Below are 26,821 nucleotides of genomic sequence, written 5' to 3'. Positions count from 1 at the left end.
CCAGGCTGGAGTGCAGTGGTGAGCTCTTAGCTCGCTGCAACCTCCACCTCCCGGGTTCAAGCAATTCTCCTGCCTCAGCCCCCTGAGTACCTGGGATTACAAGCGTGTGCTAACACGCCCAGCTAATTTTTGTATTTTTAGTAGAAACAGGGTTTCACCATGTTGGCCAGGCTGGTCTCAAACTCCTGACCTCAGGTGATCTCCCCACCTCGGCCACCCAAAGTGCTGGGAATACAGGCATTAGCCTTGTGCCCAACCAACAACACTAAGAAATTTCTACTGAGACTCTAATGGGACTTACAAATATCTCTCCATGCAATAAAACAGAAAACAGAAATTACTGCACGGTGGATCAGTACAGTTTGGGAGGGAGGCTTAGGCTGCTTTGTTTCCATCTCTACTTATTAGGAAAGGGCTGACACAATAGCACATTTGGCTAACCCAGATAACTCAGTTAGCCAATTTACCTTGTTACTAATAAAACCAAAGATAACCAATGAAAGCTTAGAATGATTCCTCGGCATTTCGTCTTGATGTTTCATGAGGGTTGCAGATTGTAAGCTCCCCTCCAGTTGGGACCGCATCTTGGCGATCCCTGGGTCCACCACAGTGCCCAGTGCTTAGTATGTGTTACTTAATGTCAGTGGAATAATGATTGGCAGTACCACAAAGGGGTGATCTCTGAAGACACTTCCCCTTCTGCGTATAGGCCACTTGGGATGGCTACATCAGACATGGTGAGGCCAATGCTATGATGAATTTGGATGAGCAGTGTCATGAGAAGCTGAGGAAAGAGTCGGAATGAAGCTGCTCGAAGCTTGTTTCCCAAAAACCCCTCATAAAAGGCATCTGTTGCCTATGGTGGAAAAGACAGAGCAGAACTAAGCACCTGCCGTTTTTGAAATTCGGAAGTCACGAAGGAAAGTATTAACACATTTGACTACATACAAATATAAAGCCAGGGCAACATTTATCACAAAGTTAGATGACAACAGGCCGGGTGCAGTGGCTCATGCCTGTAATCCCAGCACTTTGGTAGGACGAGGTGGGTGGATCACCTGAGGTCAGGAGTTCGAGACCAGCTTGGTCAACATAGTAAACCCCTGTCTCTACTAAAAATACAAAAAAATTAGCCAAGTGTGGTGGCTCATGCTTGTAATCCCAGCTACTCTGGAGGCAGAGGCAGGAGAATCATATGAACCTAAGAGGTAGAGGTTGCAGTGAGCCAAGATTGTGCCATTGCACTCTAGCTTGGGTGACAGAGCAAGACTCCATCTCAAAAAAAAAGAAAAAGAAAGAGATAACAACCTGGAGAAGTATTTGTATCAATGTATTGTTCTTAATATATAAAAATGTTCTTATATAGCAGTAAAAAAAATGTGAAGGCTTATTACCCAAAGGGTAGGCCACACACCAGCAGCACTGGCATCACCAGGGAGATGGTTAAACAGGGAGAATCTCAAGCCCCATCCCAGACCTGCCGCATTAGAACCTGCATTTTAATAATATCCCCAAGTGACTGTGGTTTGTGTGCATATTAAATCTGAGAAGGACTGGCATACAGGACATGAACAGACAAGTCACAAAAGAAGAAATATAAACGGCCAATTAAAAACATATACAAGGCTGGGTGTGGTGGCTCATGTCTGTAATCCCAGTATTTTGGGAGGTTGAGGCAGAAGGATTGTTTTGAGCCCAGGAGTTCAACACCAGACTGGGTAACATGGGGAATCCCTGTCTCTACTAAAAAGTACAAAAATTAGCCGGGCATGGTGGCACTCTCCTGTATTCCCAGTGCCTCAGGAGGCTGAGGTGGGAGGATTACTTGAGCCCGGGAAGGAGAGGTTGTGGTGAACTGAGGTCATGTAGTCCAGCCTGGGCAATACAGTGAGACCCTGTCTTAAAAAGAAAAATAACAATAATTTAGACCAGAGAAAACGGGTAGGGGAAAAAATAAAGTTAAAGTAAATGTTGATAGTAGGGCAGTCTGTGTGTCTGTGGAGGTAGAAAGTTTATGGGAACTCTGTACTTTGTTTAATTTTGCTGTGAATTTAAAACTGCTCTAAAAAATAAAGTAAAAGGAAAAAATGAAAAAAAAACTATGCCAAATAGATATACCAAAAGTTTATATATGTATAAAGACTTCTGGAAAGTTCGTTTTTAGGGTGATTGTTACAGCCATGAGCTAAGAATGGTTTTTACATTTTTAAAAAGGATTGCTTGAAAAAAAATCCAAAGAATAGATGCAGAGACTATATGTGGCCTGCAAAGCTTAAAAAACTTATCATCTGGTCTTTTACAGAAAGTTGGCCAACCTCTGCTCAGGAAGACCTGTACTTTCCTTTTTTTTTTTTCTTTGAGATGGAGTCTTGCTCTGTTGCCCAGGCTGGAGTGCAGTGGTGTGATCTCAGCTCACTACAACCTCTGCCTCCCAGGTTCAAGTGATTCTCCTGTCTCAGCCTCCTGAGTAGCTGGGATTACAGGCGCCTGCCACCATGCCTAGCTAATTTTTATATTTTACTAGAGATGGGGTTTCATCATGTTGGCCAGGCTGGTCTGGAACTCCTGACCTCAAGTGATCTGCCCATCTCGGCCTCCCACAGTGCTGGGATTACAGGTGTGAGCCACTGTGTCTGGCTTTTTTCTTTTTTTGAGATGGAGTCTCACTCTGTCACCCAGGCTGGAGTGCGGTGGCACACTGTGGCATGCAATCTCAGCTTTCTGCAACCTCTGCCTCCTGAGTTCATGCGATTCTCCTGCCTCAGCCTCACGAATTAGCTGCAATTAAAGGCATGCACCACCACACCTGGCTAATTTTGTACTTTTAGTAGAGATGGGTTTTACCATGTTGGCCAGGCTGGTCTTGAACTCCTAACCTCAGGTGATCCACCCGCCTTGGCCTCCCGAAGTGCTGGAATTACTGGTGTGAATCACTGCACCCGGCCTGCACTTTCTATTTTATACAGTTCTACATCATTTGAAGTTTTTCTTTTTTTCTCATGAGTTTGTATTTCTCTTTATGATGATACATAGCTTTTAAAGGATGAGGGAAGGAATGTTTTAAACACATTAAACTAGGGATATTTCCAAGGGAGAGATGACAATCATGGGTTTTTAGTTTCTGCTTCTGGTTGGGTCAATAAAGCCCCTTCCTTATCCGCCTTTTCCGCTTATCATTAGAGACAGAAACTAAACACCATGGCTTCAGGCTGCTGAAAGCCTAAACCTTAACAGAACAGAACAACAACAACAGAAGGCAGGTTGGACAAGTTTATATGAAACATTCTGACTCCTTCCCTCTCCCAGCTCCCTCCATGTCAATCCCTTGGTAGAAACACTGTAGACTTATAAATGGATGAAGGGCAGGGCACGGTGGCTCATGCCTGTAATCCCAGCACTTTGGAAGGCTGAGACGGGCCCATCACCTAAGGTCGGGACCTGACCAACATGGAGAAACCCCATCTCTACTAACAATACAAAATTAGCCTGGTGTGGTGGCACACGCCTGTAGTCCCACCTACTTGGGAGGCTGAGGCAGGAGAACTGCTTCAACCTGGGAGGCAGAGGTTGCGGTGAGCAGAGATGGCGTCCATTGCACTCCAGCCTGGGCAACAAGAGTGAAACAACATCTCAGTCAATCAATCAATCAATTAATCAATGGGTGACAGATGCAGGCTTTGCGAGGGACCAAAAAGAACACTCTCCACTGGGCTGTGGGGTCAGTCATCCTGGGAGGGGTTACATTAGAGGGGCAGAGCTCAAGGGCTTACAGCCACAGCCACATGTGCCATCTTCTCCGGTGCAGGCTCATTATGGCATTTCTGCAGCTTCCTCAGGAGCCTCCACAGAATCCAGGTCATGCTGGGCAGCTCCACCACCAGCGTTCTCCACACCTCAGTCAGGTGCCTGGAAATCCCAAAGAACAAGAGGGTTCAGGAGAATGGCTGATTCCAATGCAATCTAGAAGAGGTTCTCCTGTCTACTCAGTTCTTCAGGGTGTCAAAAGACTGATTTTGATTTCATAACAGTAACTCCCCAGGTTTTTTTTTTCTTTTTGTGAAACCTATCTCAAAAAAAAAAAAAAAAAAAGTGGTTGTACCAGTTTATTCGAAAACAGGCAGAGTAGGATTCCTATGGCTCTAAATTTTCTTGTTTTAAAATTTTTATCATTATTATTTTTTTGAACATGGAGGCTTGCTTTGTCACCCAGGCTGAAGTCAGTGGGAAGATCTCGGCTCACTGCAACCTCCGTCTCCTGGATTCAATCAATTCTCTTGCTTCAGCCTCCTGAGTAGCTGGGATTATAGGTGCCCACCACCACGTCCATGTGGGGCAAGTCCTAACGTGTATGATAAATGGTATAGTTTGCTGAGAACGATGGCAAGGAAAACCCAGCTGGCCCAAAACTGCTTGGGGCATTCTAAAGTAGTAAAACAATTTATATGTATATCATACATCGGTTAAAACAATTCTTTAAGCATGGGATATGTGACCCTGCCCCTGTGGCCCCCTCATGGAGAATGCTTTCTAGTTTGTCCTTGATCAGTGGTAAGCAGGCACCAGCTGCCTGACTAGTTTATCTTGGTTCTGTGGGAAAACACAGAACATCTGTTTGTTAATAATAATCACCTGTTTAGAGAGAATAACTACATGGGTTAGCGTCTGCTCAAGGCTCTCAGCTGGAAGGCTGTGAGCTCCTTGGTAGTCCCACTTTGCACTCTATCTTTGTGTCTGCTCCTTAATTCCTTCATGGCCGCCTGGGTGGGGAATCTCTACGGCAGAGCTGGTCTCGGTATGCCCGGCTAATTTTTATATTTTTAGTAGAGCCAGAGTTTCGCCATGTTGGTCAGGCTGGTCTCGAACTCCTGACCTCAAGTGAATTGCCCACCTCGGCCTCCTTGTAGGGATTACAAGTGTGAGTCACTGCACCTGGCTAATTTTTAAAAAATTTCTTTAAGTTCCGGGATACATATGCATAATGTGCAGCTTTGTTACATAGGTATGCGTGTGCCATGGTGGTTTGCTGCACCTATCAACTCGTCATCCAGGTTTTAAGCCCACATGTGTTAGGTATTTGTCCTAATGCTCTCCCTCCCTTTATCCCCCACCATCCAAACTCCCCAGGTTTTTCGAATCAAATTGCGATTGCCTCAGCATGGACTTCAAGGCCATTCATAACCCGGTCCCAACTTAACTTTTTAGCCCCACCACTTCCCCATCCACATTGTGTGTTCAATCCATCCAGATTAGTCACCTATTTGGGAGGCTGAGACAGGAGGATCACTTGAGCCCAGGAGTTTAAGACCAGCCTGGGAAACATGGTGAAACCCTGTCTCTACAAAAAATGCAAAATTAGCCAGGTGTGGTGGTGTGTGCCTGTAGTCCTAGCTACTTAGGAGACTGAGGTGGGAGGATTGTTTGATCCCAGGAGGCAGAGACTGAGGTGAGCTAAAATCACACTCCAGCCTAGGAGGCAGAGTAAGACTCTGTCTCAGAAAAAAAAGAAAAAAAAAAAAAAAAGAAGAAAAAAAAAAAAAAGCGTGGTCTTCCAACTGTGAGAATCATCCTAAAACTTGAGAGGCTTAAAAACTATACCAACATTTCACTCCTCAGCCTAGTGATTCTAATTTGTGAATAAAACAAAGAAGGTCCTAAAGGACTCCTAAAGAAAAGGCCAGAAAGGCAATGTAGGCTGTTGAAAAAGCTCACAGCTGCTGAATGATGAGATGGCAGAAGAGGAACATTCATCTGGGATGACATAAAGAAATTCCCATGTTTACTTACCCTTGGTTATTTTCTCTGAATTCCTGAGGGAATAAATGAAGTACTTTAAGAAGCTGTTTATTGTGACAGACGTGTTGCGAAATGCTTTTGGTTTGGTGCACATTTTAAGTGTGCTGAAAGCATATCTGAATTTAGAAAGCACACAGCCTTTAAGCCAACGGTTCACAAATTCCAGTGTGAGAAACATCCAGAGAGTTTAAAAACTGGAAAAAATCTTCCCACTTCCAGTGATTCTGATTCTGTAGTCGTGACATGGGTTTTGTTTGCCCATTATCCTGTTGGGAAACGGCCTTTACAAGATCCTTCATAATCATATTTGGTTGGTGTAGTTTGGTAGGAGTTGACTCCAAGCTAGGCTAATCAGTCCTGGCCCAGGACATTTCTCAGAGCTAAAGGGGAAATGACACAGCCTTTCCACTGCAGTTTTGAGCTGATGGTAGCCATTTTTGCCACCTTTCGTGCAAATCCATCTGAGAGATGGAGCCCTGATGAAATAAACGAAGCCTCCGGATTCAATCCTGAAGACAGACCCTTGGACTTTCCTGTAATATAAGCCTATACAATTCCTTAAGGTAGTGTGAGCAGCTCAGTTTCTGCTACTTCCAAACAAGAGACCTGACCAAAAATAGTAGGTCTGATGTAGGGTACTGGAAGATGGTTTTTGTTTCTTTGTTTGTGTTTTTTTTAGACAGGGTTTTACTCTGACACCCAGGCTGGAATAGAGTGGCACAATCACAGCTCACTGCAGTCTCAATTTCCTAGACTCAGATGATTCTCCCATCTTGTCCTCCTATTTGGAACTAGAGGCATGTGCCACCCCAACCGGCTAATTTTGCATTTTCTGTATAGACAGGGTTTCACCATGTTGCCCAGGCTGGTCTTGAACTCCTGGGCTCAAGCTACACACCCGTCTCAACCTCCTAAAGTGCTAGAATTACAGGCATGAGCGCCACCACGCCTGGCCAGAAGATGCATTTTTAACAAGCTTCATAGGGGATTCTGAGGCAGTGTTTCAGGCACTTTAACAAAGACTGCGCTAGGAGACTGAAGAAGCCTACATATTTAAGAGCAAATATCCTAGGCTGGGTGCAGTGGCTCATGCCTGTAATCCCAGGACTTTTGGAGCCCGAGGTTGGCAGATCACGAGGTCAGGAGTTCGAAACCAGTCTGGTCATCATAGTGCAATCCCGTCTCTACTAAAAATACAAAAAATTAGCTGGGTGTGGTGGTGTGCACCTGTAATCCCAGCTACTCAGAAGGTTGAGGCAGGAGAATCACGTGAACCAGCTTGATCCTGGGAGGCGGAGGTTGCAGTGAGCCAAGATTTCACCATTGCACTTCAGCCCAGGCGACAGTCTGAGACTCCATCTCAAAAAAAAAAAAAAAAAAAAAAAAAAAAAAAAAAAAATCCTGCTGTAGCATCCTTATGGAATAGAAAGAGAAACAGCCACTTGTCTCTTCTGGTGGCCTACTGGGACAGAGTACTGCACCAGGGTAGTATGAGGGACACATGTCACATACACACTCTATGACTTCTTTGATTTGGTCCTGCATTAGTGAATTGAGTTTCTCAAAGTATTTCATATCCCACAGAGAAATAGTCAGTGGTGAAAATGTAGTGTAATTCCTGTGTCAGTAAATGATATCACCATTAACTTGGCCTCCAAAGCCAAAAACTGACGAGTGGGGAATTAGCCTGAATGCCTTCTTCCCTGCCATTCCTCTCTGATTCAATCAAGGCCTGCCTACAGATGCTCCTATTTCTTTTTTCTTTCCTTTTTTTTTTTCTTTAGATGGAGTTTCCCTCTGTTGCCCAGGCTGGAGTGAAGTGGTCCAGTCTTGGCTCCCTGCAACCTCTGCCTCCCAGATCCAAGTGATTCTCCTGCCTCAGCCTCCAGAGTAGCTGGAATTACAGGCTCTCGCCACCAGGCCCAGCTAATTTTGTATTTTTAGTAGAGACGGAGTTTTGCCATGTTGGCCAGGCTGGTCTGGAACTCCTTCCTCAGGTGATCCACTGGCCTTGACCTCCCAAAGTGGTAGGATCACAGGTGTGAGCCACCGTGCCTGGCTGCTCCTGTTTCTTTACTCCTTCCTCCTTTCCATCTCTGGAGTCATTGCCCTAATCAGGGCATCATCATCTTTTTCCTAAAAAGGTGCACCTGCTTAACTGCCTGTCCTTCCTGCTGTCTGGCAGAACAGCCTCTAATACATCTCTGTCAGAGTCACACTAAAAATGCACAACTGATGATGTAAGTTCCTTAACTAAAGTTCGTCAGTGGCTTCCCAACTCCTGTAGTATAAAGTCTGCTATCCCAATTATAAGTTGGTCCCAATCAATCGCTGCTAATTTCTGACCATTTTTAAAAAGGAGCTTTAGTGAGTTATAATATACCACCATAAAGATTACCTGTCTTAAGCATACACGACTTTTAGTAAATTTACAAGGTTGTGCAGCCATGACCGCAATCCATTGTTAGAACATTTCTATCACAGCAAAAAGATCCCTGGTGTCTGAGCGCTTCTTACTATCCGTTTTTCTCTCCTGCAACTTTGACCTACCATCTGGCTGTTAGCATTCATCAGCTTGGGGGCAGCTCTGCTTTCAGAAGTCATTTCCTGACCCTTCATCTAATCAAGTCCAGACCTAGGGGCTTCCACAGAACTCCCTACTTAGGTTTTGAATAGTTATTCATCTATGTGGCTACCAGACTGTGCTGCTTAAGGGTGGGATGCATGTCTTGTCCATTACTTATAGGGCCTAATAGCACCTCACACATAGTTGATGCTTTTTTTTTTTTTTTTTTTTTTGATGGAGTCTCACTCCAGGCTGGAGTGCAGTGTCACGGTTTCAGCTCACTGCAACCTCCACTTCCTGGGTTCAAGCAATTCTCTGCTTCAGCCTCCCGAGTAGCTGGGATTACAGGTGCCTGCCATCACACCCTGTTAATTTTTGGATTTTTAGTAGAGACGGGGTTTCACCATCTTGGCCAGGCTGGTCTTTAACTCCTGACCTCATAATCCACCCACCTCAGCCTCCCAAAGTGCTGGGATTACAGACGTTGAGACATTACATGAGGCCACTTGATGCATCAAACAGCTTCCTAAGAACAATCACCCCAATCTACATGTAAACCAACTAACGTGTGGAGTCCTAATTAGGGAAAGGAAGCCAGGCTGGCAGGAGCAGGGAAATGCAAAAAGAAAAAGCAGATAAGCTATAAGCCCGCCTCTCTTCATGATCCAGGACACAGCCCTCCTGCGCAATTAACTCACCATCCTCCTGTGCCCAGCTATCACCAGATGCCTGCAAGTTAGCTCATTGCAACTTGACATTATCAGTACTGCACAAAGCCCTCTTCAACATACAGCATGGACATGATCCTATCAAATCTCCAGCAAGCCTCTGTCTCCCCAGAGTCGACTTCTCTCCTGTAGGTTCCCCACTGTCTCTCTGGGACCGTTATTTTCCTACTTTCTCTAATAAATCTGCCTTCCTCTACTCACAACTGTCTTGGTAAATTCTTTCACCCCAGCACCACCGGTCCAGCCGTCACTGTCCTGTGACACAATGAACTTCAAGTAAATGACAAAAACATAATCAGAATAACATTTCCTAAGTCGGTTACATTTCTAAAAGATTCCGTAGTTTGCATTTGATCTACAGCAGTTTTGAAAGGCCTCCCAGAGGTAGAACAAATACACACAACAGAATAATGCTGAAAGTATACTTAATTAAATAGGGCAGAACACGGTGGCTCATGTCTGTCATCCTATCACTCTGGGAGGCTGAGGCAGGTGGATCGCTGGAACCCAGAAGTTTGAGACCAGCCTGGGTAACACTGAGAAACCACAAAAAAATAAAAAATTTAGCTGGGTCTGGTGGTGTGCGCCTGTAGTCCCAGTTACTCTGGTGGCTGAGGTGGGAGGATTTCTTGAGCCTGGAAGGTCTAGGCTGCAGTGAACTCTATGTCACTGCACTGCAGCCTGTGTGACAAAGAAAATCCCTGTTTCACTCTCACAAAAAACAAAACTAAATATATTTAACATTTTGTACTTAGATTTGTTTATTTATTTATTGACAGGGTCTTGTTCTGTCTCCCAGACTGGATTGCAGTAGTGCAATCTTGGCTCACTGCAACCTCCGCTTCCTGGGTTCAAGTGATTCTCCTGCCTCAGCCTCCCAAGTAGCTGGGATTACAGGCACGCGCCACCATGCCTGGCTGATTTTTGTATTTTTTTTTTTTAGTAGAGATGGGGTTTCACCATGTTGGCCAGGCTGGTCTGGAACTCCTGACCTCAGGCGATTGGCCCACCTTGGCCTACAAAATATTTATTTTTATTTAAGAGTCAAGTACAGATAAGCTATAGCAAGTACCAAACATTTAAGAACAATTTGTTAGAGGAATATACAAAAGTAAGCTAAAAAATATTTTAAAAATTAAAAAAGCTTGAGTATGGTGGTCCACACCTGTAGTCCCAGCTACTCAAGTGGCTGAGGCGAGAGGATCGCTTGAGCCCAGGAGTTCAAGGCTGCAGTGAGCTATGCTTGAATTGCTGTCTCTTCAGAAAAAAAAAAAAAAAAAAAGTAAGACTGTTACTCCAGGCTGGAGTGCAGTGGCTATTCGCAAGTACAGCCATCATGTACCATGGCCCGAAACTCCTGGGCTCAAGCGATTCTCCTGCCTCAACCTCTTAAGTAGCTGGGATTACAGGTGTGTGCCACCACACCCAGCTTTGAAAAAAAATCTGTATTTTTTTTCTCTGAATGGGTAAAAGTCTTCTATTAGTTGATTTAGTTCAGTATAGAGGACATAATAAACACTACACCAAGATATTACGTGAGAGCCATTCACTTAATAGTTTTGAAATAGTTTAAAGCAGGGAAATCTCTTCTTAAATAAAATAGTTGCCCAGAATCACAACAGAAAAAGCAGATTAAGAGAGGCGCTGCTCTGGTTAAAGTGGGTGGGGGCACGGGACTTTATTCTGAAGCCCTCCTGCCTCCTCCATAGGCATCTTTCTGGAATTTTCCAGGTGCCTCCAAATGTGAAAAGCACTATTCGAAAAGACTTCTTTACACCTACTATGTGCCCACAAAAATACGCAGAAAAACCCATCCTGTTTGATCCTCTCTCTGATTCCATACTTTTTTATGTATACATATTTACTTTTTCAAGATGGAGTCTCTCTCTGTCACCCACGTTGGAGTGCAGCAACGTGATCTTGGCTCACTACTATCTCCGTCTCCTGGGTTCAAGTGATTTTCCTGCCTCAGCCTCCTGAGTAGCTGTGATTACAGGCACACATCACCATGCCTGGCTAATATTTGTATTTTTAGTAGAGACAGGGTTTCGCCATGTTGGTCAGGCTGGTTTTGAACTCCTGACCTTGTGATAAACCTGCCTCGGCCTCCCAAAGTGCTGGGATTATAGGCGTGAGCCACCACACCCGGCCCTACTTTTTCAATGTATATATTTATTTCCTTATTTTTAGGCAAAACCATTCTCAAGTGAGTTGCAGACATTATGACACTTTACCCCTAAATAACTTGAATATTTTATCTACTAAGAATAAGGACATCCTTCTGCATAACCATAGTATTTCACACCTAAGAAAATTACACTAATTTTTGTTAGTTTGTCTGAGACAGTCTCACTGTTGCCCAGGTTGGAGTGCAGTGGTGTGATCTTGGCTCACTGCAACTTCCTCCTTCTCCTGGGTTCAAGCAATTCTCCTGCCTCAGCCTCCCAAGTAGCTGGGATTAGAGGCACCTGCCACCATGCCCAGCTAAATTTTGTATTTTTAGTAGGGATGAGGTTTCACCCTGTTGGCCAGGCTGATCTTGAACTCCTGGCCTTAAGTGATCCGCTCACCTTGGCCAAAGAGCTGGCATTACAGATGTCAGCCACTGTGCCTGGCCAGAAAATTATAGTAATATTCTAGTATAGTATTCCATATTTAAATTTTCTCCAAGCTTTCTTTTATAGCTTTTGTTTTTGAACCAGGATCCAGTCAAGGTCACACAATGCACTTGGGTATGTTTTTGAGTACCTTTTTACCCAGGACAGTTCCCCCACCACTAGTTTTACTTCCATGATGTTAACATTTTTGAAGAGTCCAGTTCAATTATCTTACAGATGTTCTTCATTTGGAATCTGTGGGATTCTTTCCTGAGGATTATACATTATGTTCTGATTTATATCACCAGCTTTATCTATATCGTGTCTTCTTTACAAGAGGATCATTAGATTTTTCAAGACAACCAGGTTTTGCAATACCCAGAGCTATGTCACATACTCCAATTTAATCCAGAGGCTGTACAGGGTTCTGTTATCTGTCATATGGCACTGGATGACATAGAAGGAAGCTGAGCACTACATCTTTGTACTTGGGCCTGGATATAAATAAAGTCACGGTACTTATGATTTGTTGGCGGACTCTAGGCTGGCTGATTATGGATAGATAGGCACAGATAACTCTCATGATTTCTGGTACCTGACAAGGAAAAAATTACTAAGACTGTAATCCTATAGGACACTGATGGTTATTGAGGATATTGTGGCCATTTCTGAAAGGTCCTGGGTGAGGGTGACTTTTTTTAAAGACAGGGTCTTGCTCTTTTGTCTAGCCTGGAATGCAGTGGCACAAACAGCTCACGGCAGCCTTGAACCCCTGGTCTTAAGTGATCCTCCCACCTCAGCCTCCCGAGTAGCTGGGACTCCCGGCGCACACCACCACACCCAGATAATTTTTTGTAGAGACAAGGTCCCTCTATGTTGCCCAGGCTGGTCTTGAACTCCTGGGCTCAAGTGATACTCCTACCTTGGTCTCCCAAAGTGCTGGAATTACAGGTATGAGTCACTGCACCCGACCCCTAGGGGGTGACTTTTAAATTAACTGTTCATTATTTTTTCTTTCTTTTTTTTTTTTTCCAAACGGAGTTTCGCTCTTGTTACCCAGGCTGGAGTGCAATGGCATGATCTCGGCTGACCGCAACCTCCGCCTCCTGGATTCAGGCAATTCTCCTGCCTCAGCCTCCTGAGTAGCTGGGATTACAGGCACGCACCACCATGCCCAGCTAAGTTTTTGTATTTTTAGTAGAGACAGGGTTTCACCATGTTGACCAGGATGGTCTTGATCTCTTGACCTTGTGATCCACCCGTCTCGGCCTCCCAAAGTGCTGGGATTACAGGCGTGAGCCACCGTGCCCAGCCCTGTTCATTATTTTTTAGTTTCTGATGAAAACTACTTAAAATATATCTGTATGTGTGTATATAAGGAATTTGGAAAGATTTATAATCAAAACTGTCAATAATGTGTTTTTGAGTGATAGAATATTAGATTTTTTTGTGTCTATATTTTTTCTAATTTTTCCTTAATAATGATGTATTGATTTTATAACAAGACAAACTAATAAAAGCGTTGCAAGGAAGCTGGGCTTTTTCCCACGGTGACTCTGAGAATGGCAGTGGACTCCTTACCTCTCTTCTTCCCAGAGATGTCCATCAGGCTCAGGTAAGGGAAATAGGAGCCACTGGGCTTTGATCCAGTTCTCTGCTTGGACTACTCCTCTCACCCACAGATGCGTGGGTTCCTGTCTCTGTGGAAATGTCAACTTCTCAGAGAAGCACACCTCAACCACTTAATATAAAATGGCCATTATCAGCACCGGTAGGCTAGGCACAGTGGCTCACACACCAGTAATCCCAGCACTTTGGGAGGCTGAGGCGGGTGGATCACTTGAGGTCAGGAGTTTGAGACCAGCCTTGCAAACATGGTGAAACCCTGTATCTGCTAAAAATACAAAAAATTAGCTGAGCATTTGGTGGGTGCCTGTAATCCCAGCTATTTGGGAGTCTGAGGTGAAAGAATCACAGGAACCTGGGAGGCAGAGGTTACAGTGAGCCAAAATTGTGCCATTGCACTCTAGCCTGAGCAACAGAGCAAAACGCTGTCTAAAAAAAAAAAAAAAAAAAAAAAAAAAAATTTGGCTAACAAACACAAGGGTACATTTATTGGGGTTTTTTTGGGAAAGATTTTCTTCCCTGAATAAAGACATAAAAAGGAAGGCAACATCTTTCTTCTTTCTGGACATAGTCTATTCTTCTCAGAATGTCCAAAATTGCTCTGACTGCCCTATGACCACATGAACAGACAAGGCAGAAAGATGAAGAAACCCCTGGGTCTTTGATAACACAGTTGAATCACTGAATCAATCCTGGAAAATACTCTATGTCCAGACTTGTTATGTGAGAGGATAAATCCTTTATTTAAGCTTCTACCTACTGGGTTTTTTTTTGCTGCTAAAGGCACCCAACTGATACAAGTGCCCAGCTCACCATGCTCTTATCCTGTCATTCTTTTTGCATCTTTGTTATTTTAACAGGCTAAAATAAAGGGTGATCATCTTTTTTTTTGTTGTTGTTTTATAACTTGTTTTATTTGTTGCTGTTTTTTGAGACAAGGGCTCCCTCTGTTGCCCAGGCTGGAATGTAAATGCATAGTCATGGCTCACCAGACTCAATCCTCCTGTTTCAGCTTCCCAAGTAGCTGGAAATACAGGTGTGTGCCGCCACGCCTGGCTAATTTCTAAAAATTTTTTTGTAGAGATGGGGTCTCACTATGTTGCGCAGGCTGGTCTTGAACTCCTGGGCTCAAGCAATACACCTGCCTCAACCTCCCAAAGTGCTGGGATTGTAAGTGTGAGCCACCATACCCGGCTGGTTCTTATCATTCTTAAATTACTTTTGATTTGTACCCAAGAACAACATGCACACAATTTAAAAAGCCCAGTGGTATTTCAAGGTGCTCTCCTTCCTCTCCGCCAGGTCTGCTCTCCAGAGACAACTACTTTCATCCCTTTTATCTCTGCTGGCATGGCCTTCTTTATTTGTAAATTACATAATAGTATAGGTATTTCTTGTTGTGTTAATTTTAAATACATTTAGATAAATTCTCTTAGTTTTAAGATTTCTAAGTCTGCTTCCTTCTAGGGTCACTCACGGCTTTTTATTTACATTTACTTATTTATTTATTTATTTATTTTGAGGCAGGGTCTCACTTTGTTGCCCAAGCTGGAGGGCACTGGCACAATCTCAGCTCACTGCAGCCTCTGCCTCCTAGGTTCATGCAATTCTCCTGCCTCGGCCACCCAAGTAGCCGGGATTGCATTTTTACAGTTTTAGTAGAGACAGGGTTTCACGCTGTTGCTGAGGCTGGTCTTGAACTCTTGAGCTCAAGCCTCTGCCTGCCTTGGCCTCTCAAAATGCTGGGATTACAGGCATGAGCCACCATGCCCAGCCACTTACAGCTTTTTAAATCTTGGTACCTTTAATCTATCTGGATGAGTCTCTAAATTAAAGTCATTCTCATATGTATGTTAGTTATGTCTCCCCAGAAAAACTCTACTCTTCTAGGAAATACGGACCACATCTTAGATAAAAAACAAAATCGGAGGGGCGACGCAGACCTCTGTGGACGGGTGGCGGTTGTTGGGGCCGTCGGGGCAGTGGCGACTCTGCGCCCCGGCTTCCGGATGGAGACGGGGCCGCATCCCCGGCCTGGGCACTGCTGCAAGCCTGGCGGGCGGCTGGACATGAACCACGGCTTCGTGCACCATATCCTACGGAACCAGATCGCCCGGGACGACAACAAAGAGGTGGAGCAGGTGGCCAAGGAGAAGGTGAGGAGGCAGCATACGGCCGCGCTGACGTGGCCCCGCAAGCCAGATCTGCAGGTGTACCTGCCGTGACACCGAGATGTCTCTGCCCACCCACGCAACCCAGACTTTGAAGAATCCAGTGAAGGCAGCAGTAGTGGAGGCTCCGAGCTGGAGCCTTCTGGCCATCAGCTCTTCTGCTTAGAGTACGAGGCAGACAGTGGAGATGTCACATCAGTTATCGTATATCAGGACGATGACCCGGGAAGGGTGAGTGAGGAGGTGTCAGCACACACGCCTCTGGATCCACCCATCCGCGAAGCCCTCAAGTTGCTTTTCCAGGAGGAGATTGCAAAGCGCCAGAGCCGACACTGACCATGTTGAAGGCTGAAGGCGTTCTCTCCAGGCTGGATTCACTGCACTCGGAAGAATTCTGCCCAGGGAACTCATACTTAGTTTGGGGGTATCAGGACCAGTTTGTCTGATCTTGAGACCCCCTTAGGTGCGGCATCCATAGGGTGTTGCTGGACTACACCTGGCCTGCCTTGCAATCATTCTTTCTTATATCTTGACCCATTTGCCCAGCCTGATATTCCGGAATTTTTTTTTTTTTTTGAGAATTTTGTGTAGCTAGCGTGGTGTTCTAGAAGCAGAGACTCCAGGGAGAACCAGGATTTATGAAGCCTCATGCCAACATCGTGCTTTCTCAGCAAGGTCATATGCCTGGCTGCTGCTGTTCCAGTTGCATGAGCCATGTTTGTTATTTCATGGTGGTTCTGTGCTTTTGCTCATTTCTACCCATGTATTCATAGACCTTTTTTTCAGCCCTTTTTCTTTGTTCCTTTCCCTCTCATCTTTCTGCCTCAGGTAGAATCCATCCATTCTCCTCCCCTTTCAACATGACTGTACCTCCAGCTGCTCAGGACTTTGGAGGTGGGGGGGTTCTGGGTATCTACCCTTCTAACAAACTTGCCAAGCAATTCTGATACCAATAAAGTGGGAGACCTCCATTTTTGAGGCCTATTTGCAAAAAAAAAAAACAAAAACAAAAACAAAAAACTCCCTCCCTAGTTACATACACAGTGGTTGTTTGGTATATGTTTATAGAATGGATATTTGTGACTAAATAGAATAAGGCTTTGACCCTATACCTATCAGTAGCTGTTCTCAGCTCAATATGACAAGTAGAGACCTCAGTAGCTCCGGGAATAAAGAGGTCTTACTGGCTTTTTGAACCCAGGAAGGAAATGGCCACTGAAAGTTTACCTTCTCAAATCGGGACTCTGCATTTTTTGCCAAAGTTAGCAGTAATTCTCCTGCTGATTGCTGGGTGCAGGAATGTTTCGGGTTTCTCAGGGTAGCAAATGTAGTTGTTACAAACTGGAAGAGCTCATTGGAATCAAGAAAACCTTCAAAAATCTGAAAAGATAAGGAAAATAAACGTCCAAGAAATATGGAAATACGGTATGATAGAAAGTGCCCTGAACAAGGACTTGATTCTAAGTTTACAATCAGAGAAGTGGACAAAGATGTACAATGCTGTTTTGAGTCTTGTGGTTTTGTTTTATTTTTGGAGATAGCATTTTACTCTGTCATCCAGGCAGGGGTACAATCATGGCTCACTGTTGCCTCAACCTCTTGGGCTCAAGCGATCCTCCTGCCTCAGCTTTCTGAGTAGCTGAGGCTACAGGCACATGCTACCACATTCCGCTAATTAATTTTTTTTTTTTGTAGAGACAGGGGTCTCACTATGTTGCCCAGGCTGGCCACAAACTCCTGGCTCAAGCGATCCTCCTGCCCCAGCCTCCCTAAGTGTTGGAATTATAGGCTTGAGCCATGCACCTAGCCCAGTCTTGTTTACAAAGGTGAAAAGGTGGAAGCAACCTAAATATCCACTGCTAGCATCTGTGCATGGCCTTTTACTGCTCTGATACTGAGGCTGGAGTACAGTGGTGCGATCACAGCTCACTGTAGCGTGGACCTCCCAGGTTCAAATAATCCTCCCACTTCAGCCTCCTGGGTAGCTGGGACTACACACGTGCACCACCATATCCAGCTAACTTTTTTATGTGTAGAGCTGAGGTCTTGCTATGTTGCCCAGGCTGGTCTTGAATTCTGGGCTCAAGTGATCCTCCCGCCTCAGCCTCCCAAAGTGCTGGGATGAGAGGGGTGAGCCACCACACCCAATCTGCTGCTGTGATGTTTAGAAAGAAGCTTTATTGGCCAGGCGCAGTGGCTCACACCTGTCATCCCAACACTTGGGGAGCCTAAGGTGGGAGGATCACTTGAGCCCAGAATTCGAGACTAGCCTGGGCAATATGGTGAAACCCTGTCTCTACAAAAATACAAAAATTAGCTGGGCATGGTAGTAGATGCCTGTAATCCCAGCTATTTGGGAGGCTGTGGGGGAGAATCACTTGAGCCTGGGAGGTGGAGGTTGTAGTAAGCCGGTATCATGCCACCGCACTCCAGCCTAGGTGACAGAGTTAAACTCCTTCTCAAAAAAAAAAAAAAAAAAAAAAGAAAGTCACACTTTTATAGGAGTCGGACTAAAAAAAAAAGCCCTATTATGTTACACAGCTGACAGGTCCCCAGGCATAACTAAAATGCCTTGTCAGGAGACAACATACTAAAAGAATATGTCATTCTGTTTCTCATTGCATTTGGCAGTATATAAAGTCCTTCATATGATTATAATAGGTACAATCTACTGGGCACTTACTATGTGACAGGCATTTAGCAAAGCATTTTCCATACACTATCTCATTAATTAATTAATTTTCATTTATTTATTTATTTTTGAGGTGGAGTTTCGCTCTTTTTGCCCAGGCTGGAATGCCATGGTGTGACCTCAGCTCACCGCAACCTCTGCCTTCTGGGTTCAGGCAATTATTCTGCCTCAGCTTCCTGAGTAGGTGGGATTACAGGCATGTGCCACCACACCCAGCTAATTTTGTATTTTTAGTAGAGACAGGGTTTCTCCATGCTGGTCAGGCTGGTCTCGAACTCCCGACCTCAAGTGATCTGCCCGCCATGGCCTCCTAAAGTGCTGGGATTACAGGCGTGAACCACCACGCCCAGCCTCATTTAACCACAACTGAATTGTAAACAGTGTAAATTATAAAAACTGTCCCAATTTTTACAGATCTCCATTGTACAGATGAGAAAATTGATGTACAGAGAGATGAAATTACTTGATACCTTTGACCTTACATGAGTAAGAGCTGTAGGTTTTCCTTATTTTCCCCTACCCGCTAGCATGCCTAGTACCTAGCGGTTGTATAAGTGTTTATTGAATAATGAATAACTAGATTAATTTAAAAAAGTCTGGCTTGGTGGATCAACCATACTCTCTGGCAGCTCCTTTTTGTGACCAGCGTATATCTTTGCAAGAGGCTGGCAATTATTAATAGTAGGAGCAGAGCTGGTATGAAGTGAAATCCAGGGATACTGGCCTCAAGGGCAGGTTGACCTTATCCCCAAACTAACAGGGCAAAGTGTATAGGAGCCAGGGACATAGTGCCTTGTCTCCAAACTATGGAATGTTTTGGGCCACATTCCCTGGACAATTGTGTATGGTTTTGTTTTATTTATTATTTCTTGAGTTGAAGTCTTGCTCTGTCACCCAGCTGGAGTGCAATGGTGTGATCTCGGCTCACTGCAACCTCCGCCTCCCAGGTTCAAGAGATTCCTCTGCCTCATCCCCCCGAGTAGCTGAGACTACAGGCATATGCCACTATGCCCAGCTAATTTTTTATATTTTAGTAGAAATGGGGTTTCACCATCTTGGCCAGGATGGTCTTGATCTCCTGACCTCGTGATCCGCCCACTTCAGCCTCTCAAAGTGCTGGGATTACAGGTGTGAGCCACCATGCCTAGCCAGTTTTATTTAATAAGAAATGACCAGAACTTTTTCCAAAGTGGTTTTTACTATTTTACATTTCTATGAATAAATGCAGGAGACTTCTGGTTGTTCCCCACCCTCGCCAACACTTCCGGCTGTGGTTATAATTTTAGCCATTCTGATTACCTGGGCAATTCTGAAGGGACAGCTGCAGAAGCATTTAACAGCAGAGCTGGAGAGCTCCAGGAATTCTCGAAATTTTGTCAATGCTCTTTTCAAGTTTTGCTGATTTTTCTTGTCACGAGTGGTATCTGGGAAGAAAATATAAAATATTAATACTTTCTGGCTTCTTTTTTCTTCTTGATTTTACAGGCCTGGTTGATCTCCAGTTTAAAGTGGATCCCAAGATCGCACTCTTCTTTATCATTTGAACAAAAAATGCCTAAAGGAGGGAGTGTGTGTTCATCTGAAGGCTGATTTATTTTTCTTTTCTTGTGGAACAATATATAAAAAGAGCCAAAAGAAAAAGCAAAGAGGAGGTTGAGGCAGGCGGATCACTTGAATTCAGGGGATTGAGACAACCCTGGCCAACATGGTGAAACTGTCTCTACCAAAAATTTAAAAAATTAGCCGGGCGTGGTGGTGCTCTCCTGTAGTCCCAGCTACTCAGGAGGCTGAGGTGGGAGAATCACTTTAACCCAGGAGGCAGAGATTGCAGTGAACTGAGATCATGCCAGTTCACTCCAGCCTTGGTGACAGACCCTGTCTTAAAAAAAAAGAAAAAAAAAGCAAAGAGCTCTTTGTAAGAGCAGAGCATTTGAGTGATTTGTGAATATAACCAAAGCGTGCTACCTCATTTCCCTGCTAGTGAGGAATTTTGAGGAGTCTCCCTATAAAGCTTAGGTTTCCAGAAAAAAATGCCCAACTTTATACTGTGTATGATAATTCTGATATCAGAACTCTTCATCACATGGCTAGTTCTGCTGATCATTGAGGATGCCAACGCTACTTGTAGTATCTTGTTTTTCTCATGTTTTATCATGATCTCATGTTTGCTGGAAATTTGTAGATGGAAAATTTATCTTTGAGCCCTTGGCGGAGGATACTCTCTCTCCAACAACAAAATAAGCTCCCTGGGGGAAGGTACCTTATCTGTTTTGTCTACTGATGCATCACGAGAACAATAAATGCTTCATAAATATTAGCCGAATCAATAATAGACTATTTCTCTGGCTGTATATCTGGTAGACATTGCTCATATTCAGAGGTGCCCAAAGACAGGACAGCTGCTTTGAGAAGCATGGAGCTTCTGCATCCATGTAAAGCGCAGACCCAGGCAGAGCTACTACAGTTATGCATAGCTTAGCAATGGGTATATGTTTTGAGAAATGCCCCATTAGGCTATTGGGTCCCTGCACAAACATCACATAGAGCATACTTTTTTTTTTTTTAATATGGTGTCTCGCTCGGTCACCAGGCCGGAGTGCAGTGGCACGATTTCGGCTCACTGCAGACTCCGCCTCCTGGGTCCAAGTGATTCCCCCTCCCGTGTAGCCGGGACTACAGGCGCATGCCACGGTGCCTGGCTAATTTTTTGTACTTTAGGAGAGATGGGGTTTCACCATGTTGGTGAGGATAGTCTCAATTTCCTGACCTCGTGATCAGCCTGCCTCGGCCTCCCAAAGTGCTGGGATTGCAGGTGTGAGCCACCTCGCGCAGCTGGTGCTACACTACTTTTTTTTTTTTTTTTTGAGATGGAGTTTCGCTCTTGTTACCCAGGCTGGAGTGCAATGGCGCGATCTCGGCTCACCGCAACCTCCGCCTCCCGGGTCCAGGCAATTCTCCTCTTGGCCACCCAAAGTGCTGGGATTACAGGCATGAGCTACTGTGCCTGGTGGAAACTTCATTTCTTAAAAAAAAAAATAATAAGTCTGGGTGTGGTGGTTCGCACCTGTAATCCCAGCATTCTGGGATGCCAAGGCAGGCAGATCACTTGAGGTCAGGAGTTTAAGACCAGCCTGGCCACATTAAGTAACATTTAGTAGAGATATAAAACTCCATCTCTACTAAAAATACAAAAATTAGCCAGGTGTGGTGGTGGCCACCTGTAATCCCAGCTACTTGGGAGGCTGAGGCATGAGAACCACTTGAATCTGGGAGGTGGAGTTTGCAGTAAGCTGTGATCATACCACTGCCCTCCAGTCTGGGCAACAGAGTGAGACTATATCAAAAAAAAAAAAAAAGGAAAAGAACAAGAAAAATTTCAGCTCTATTCTAATCTTTTTTTTTTTTTAGGAGAACTTTATTTATTTATTTATTTATTTTTGAGACAGAATTTCGCTCTTGTTACCCAGGCTGGAGTGCAATGGCACGATCTCAGCTTGCCGCAACCTCTGCCTCCTGGGTTCAGGCAATTCTCCTGCCTCAGCCTCCTGAGTAGCTGGGATTACAGGCACGCACCACCATGCCCAGCTAATTTTTTGTATTTTTAGTAGAGACAGGGTTTCACCATGTTGACCAGGATGGTCTCGATCTCTTGACCTCGTGATCCACCCGCCTCAGCCTCCCAAAGTGCTGGGATTACAGGCGTTAGCCACCGTGCCCAGCCAGCTCTATTCTAATCTATGTGACCCTTGTCATATACATGATTAGCTATTGGCTGAAATGTCATTACATGTGCATGAGTATACTTGGTAGGGATAGAGTAGATTGAGCTTCAAACACTGCAGGGATGCTGGGTTAGATATCCTCTCAAGTCCTTTCTAACCACAGAAGTCAATGATTCATTCCTTGACCACACCGGCCCTCTATTTTTCAAACTCCTTAAGCTCATGCCTACCAAGGATCCTCTCCTTAGCCATTCCTTCTGTCTAATACACTTTTCTTACCTCTCTAGCTGGCAAATTGCTCCTTATTCTCCAGATTACATTTTCTGAATCCTGCAACTAGATTTGATTCTTACTCATGGCCCCTGTAATTTCTCTCCATAAAGAAATTAATTTTCCTGCAGCCTTGACATCCTGGACTCAAGTGATTCTCCCTTAGCCGCCTGAGCAGCTGGGATTATAGGTATAGTTCACCATGCCAGCTAATTTTTAAAATTTTTTGTGGAGAAGGGGTTTTGTCATGTTGCCCAGTATAGTCTTGAACTCCTGGGCCCAAGCGGTTCTCCTGCCTTGGCCTGGCAAAATGCTAGGAATACAGGAGTAAGCCACTGCATCCAGCCTTACTGCTACTTCTGACCAAACTAAACACTCTAGTTTGTCCACAGGGCCACATGTTTAGCCACTCCCTGACTATGCAGATGGATGACAATGATAGGTCTGATCCAGTGTTAGGATTCTAATTACTTAGTCAATGTTGCTTGATCTCTGCCTATGGACCATGTATCTTTCTCTTTTTGAACTACTGTAAAAAGGCTTTCTAGAACATGGGGACTGAGTGAGTAAGGAGGGCTGGTGCTTATGTTGTGCTGGAGAATTCACTCAGGACCTTGCGGCCTTCAGCAGTGCCTTACACTTCAGCCACAGGGTAATATCCAGCAGGTAGTGAATGCCCTCTCCAGCCTCCTTGGCCACATTTTCATGTGGGTCCCCACAGAGCAGTGCCATCAGAGCCACTAGGTGTCCGAGTCTTTGGAATCACAGTGGAAGCTTAATTGAGAAAGAAAAGAAAAGTGTCATCAGAATACACGTGCATTTAGTGCCTTCAATTTGAATTGTTAAGAATTAATCCCAATTCTACTTCCAACTCAAGACAGTGCAAGGGTCACAATCAGCCTGTGGATCTCTGTAGGGTTCATATTTAACATGGGTAGACATGGTATAGCCAGCAGATGGTATTATTAATAAATAGGAAAATTCTAACCTAAGTAAACAATCTGAAAAATGAAAAAGCTTTGTGCATAAAGATGTTAATTCTAGCACTGTTTTTCTTTTTCTTTTCTTTTTCATCTTTTGAGACAGTCTTGTTCTGTTACCCAGGCTGGTGTGCAGTGGCACAATCTTGGCTCACTGTAACCTCCGCCTCCTGGGTTCAAGCAATTGTCCTGCCTCAGCCTCCTGAGTAGCTGAGATCAGGCATGTGCCACCAAGCCTGGCTAATTTTTTTTTGTATTTTTAGTAGAGACGGGGTTTCATCAATATTGGGCAGGCTGGTCTTGAACTCCTGATCTTGTGATCCGCCTGCCTCAGCCTCCCAAAGTGCTGGGATTATAGGCATGAGCCACCGTGCCTGGCTTATTTTTATTTTTTAATTTTAATTTTTGTGAGCACATAGTAGGTTTATATATTTGTGGGATATATAGATGTTTGATACAGGCATGCAATGTGTAATAATCACATTATGGAAAATGGAGTATCCATCACCTCAAGCATTTATCTTTTGTGTCATAAATAGTCCAATTATATTCCTTTAGTTATTTTAATTAATTTTTTTTTTGAAATGGAGTTTTGCTCTTTTTGCCCAGGCTGGAGTGTAATGGCTTGATCTCGGCTCACTGCAACCCCGGCTTCCCGGGTTCAAGTGATTCTCCTGCCTCAGCCTCCCGAGTAGCTGGAATTACAGGCATGAGCTACTGCACCCAGCTAATTTTTGTATTTTTAGTAGAGATAGGGTTTTGCCATGTTGGCCAGGCTGGTCTCAAACTCCTGACCTCAGGCGGAGGTTACAGGTGTGAGCCACTGTACCCGGCCAATAAATGTATATTTAATATTACTAAATAAAAATATATTAAATTTTTAATATTAAAAATTATTAATGCACAAGTAAATAATTTTTGACTATAGTCACCCTGTTGTGCTATAAAATATTAGGTCTTATTCATTCTAACAATTTTTTTGGTATCTATTAACCATCCCCATCTCTCTCCAGCCTCTGATAATGATCCTTCTATTCTCTATCGCCATGAATTCAATTGTTCTGATTTTCAGATCCCACAATATATGAGAACATGTGATCTTTGTCTTTCTGTGCCTGGCATATTCCACTTAGCATAATGATCTCCAGTTCCAGTCATACTGTTGGGATCTCATTCTTTTTATGACTGAATAGTGCTCCACTGAATATAAGTACCACATTTTCTTTATCTGTTCATCTGCTGATGGACACTTAGGCTGCTTCCAAACTTTGGCTATTATGAAGAGCACCTCAACAAACGTGGGGGTGCAGATATCTCTTCGGTATACTGATTTCCTTTCTTTGGGGTATAAACCCAGAGGTGGTCTAAAGACCACACTTTTGGCTGGGGGTGGTAGTCCATGCCTGTAATCCTAGCACTTTGGGAGGCTGAGGTGGGCAGATCACCTAAGGTCAGAAGTTTGAGACCAGCCTGACCAACATGGAGAAACCTTGTTTTTACTAAAAATACAAAATTAGCCAGGCGTGGTGGCACATGCCTGTAATCCCAGCTACTAGGGAGGCTGAGGCAGGAGAATTGCTTGAACCTGGGAGGCAGAGGTTGCAGCGAGCTGAGATTGTACCATTGCACTCCGACCTGGTCAATAAGAGTGATACTCTGTCTCAAGAAAGAAAGGAAAAAAACAAAAAAACCAAACCAAAACAAAAACCCCCCACACACTCTGGAAATAACTGCATGACAATAGTAAAGAGAATTATGGTACAACCAGTCTATGAATACAACCATTAGAAACCAAGTATCTGGCCAGGCTTGGTGGCTCAGGCCTATAATCCCAGCATTTTGGGATGCCTAGGTGGGTGGATTACGAGGTCAGGAGTTTGAGACCAGCCTGGACAACATAGTGAAACCCCATCTCTACTATCTGTGGTGAGCAGAGGCCCTTTTGAGGTGAAGACATCTGAACACAGTGCTAAAGAATCAGGAGGGGGCTGGGTGTGGTGGCTCACACCTGTAATCCCAGCACTTTGGGAGGCCGAGGCGGGCAGATCACTTGTGGTCAGGAGTTGGAGACCAGCCTGGCCAACATGGTGAAACCTCATCTCTACTAAAAACACAAAAATTAGCCAGGTATGGTGGTGGGCGCCTGTAATCCCAGCTACTAGGGAGGCTGAGGCAGGAGAATCACTTGAACCCAGGAGGCGGAGGTTGCAATGTAACCTTCCAATTTGTTCTTTACATCTCAAAAAAAAAAAAAAGAACCAGGAGGGGCTGGCTCTATGCAGAGCTAGGGAAGGTCATTCCAAGCAGAGAAGGCAGCAAATGCAAAGGCCATGCAGCAAGAAGAGTCTTATGTGGGAAGAAACAGAAAGGCGGATGCTGTGCGGTTAAGCCAGAGGACAGGTGTAGAGAGGCAGGCACAGCTACATCAGACATGACCCCATATTCTAAGAGCAGTTTGGAAATCACTGGATCAAACAAGTGGCATGGGAAAAAAAAAGAAAATAAAGAAAAATAAATAAAAGATAAGGGGGAAAAGCAAAGAAACAAAAACAAAAGAATGACATGGGTCTGAAGAGGATGCCTCTGGCTATTTGTAGAGAACAAATTGGAAGGGAAGACCCCACCCCAACACACTCATGTACCAAAAAGAACTTGGAAGGGGCCAGGCACAGTGGTCCACGCTTGTAATCCCAGCACTTTGGGAGGCCAAGGCAGGTGGATCACTTCAGCCCAGGAGCTCGAGACCAGCCAGGGCAACATGGTGAAATCCCATCTCTACAAAACATACAAAAATTAACCAGTTGTTGTGGTGTGTGCCTGTAGTTCCAGCTACTAGGGAGGCTGAGGCAGGAGGACTGCTTGGGCCCAGGATGGGTCAAGGGTGCATGAGCCATGATCATGCCACTGCACTCCAGCCTGGGTGACAGAATGAGATCCTGTCTCGAAAAAAAAAAAAAAAAAAATCCAGAAGACTACATCACACCACATTCTGCACATTCTGAATGTTCACAGACCCCAATGGCACCTAGGTTAACCACTCCCATATTTGCAACACTATTTTATTTTTTTTTGAGACAGAGTGTTGCTCTGTAGCCCAGGCTAGAGTGCAGTGGTGAGATCTCGGCTCACTGCAGCCTCCACCTCCCAGGTTCAAGCAATTGTCCTGCCCCAGCCTCCTGGATAGTTGGGATTACAAGCGCCTGCTACCATGCCTGACTGACTTTTATGTTTTTAATAGAGACAGAGTTTCACCATGCTGGCCCAGCTGGTCTGAAACTCCTGAGCTCAAGTGATCCACCCGCCTCTGCCTCCTAAAGTGCTGGGATTACAGACTTAGCCACCGTGCCCAGATCCATATTTGCAACTCTCTCTAGGAAAAGCATATGCTAAGGAAGGTCTCCAGGACCTGGAGAGAGAATAACCTACAGGAGGGAATCATCTGAAACTCTATTTTTTAGTCTGTAGCCAAAAGTAGAGGTTGAGGGTTGTGGAAGGAAGAACAATGCATTGTTGGTATCAAAATAATAGGGCAGTCAGTGACGGCCAGACGTTACTTGCTTTCATTCACTAAAGAGAAAAAAGAAAATAGCATAGTTGGAGGGACTGCCCTTATTTTAATAAGTTAGGATATCTTTTCAATGCGAGAAGTAAAGGACTGACTGGAATGCAGTCCTTT

At 44.5% G+C, this 26,821-nt stretch overlaps 1 protein-coding gene and 1 pseudogene across 1 annotated transcript in view; one reads left to right on the top strand and one right to left on the bottom strand.

The window, feature by feature from the left end:
- The window catches only part of MROH8 (maestro heat like repeat family member 8), a 70,880-nt gene that overhangs the window by 11,718 nt on the left and 32,341 nt on the right, over positions 1–26,821 (bottom strand). Inside the window, 6 exon segments of the mRNA XM_078375602.1 lie at positions 666–856; positions 3,771–3,912; positions 12,125–12,279; positions 16,709–16,861; positions 19,473–19,597; positions 22,804–22,939. Of these exon segments, the coding sequence (XP_078231728.1) occupies positions 666–856; positions 3,771–3,912; positions 12,125–12,279; positions 16,709–16,861; positions 19,473–19,597; positions 22,804–22,939 (902 nt within the window).
- Positions 15,057–15,910, top strand: LOC144582428 (UPF0561 protein C2orf68 pseudogene; annotated as a pseudogene).

This window comes from Callithrix jacchus, chromosome 5, assembly GCF_049354715.1.
Source record: "Callithrix jacchus isolate 240 chromosome 5, calJac240_pri, whole genome shotgun sequence".
Taxonomy (NCBI): Eukaryota; Metazoa; Chordata; class Mammalia; order Primates; family Cebidae; genus Callithrix; species Callithrix jacchus.
Note: the sequence above shows the minus strand (reverse complement) of the source record. Positions and strands in the feature narration are given on the sequence as shown.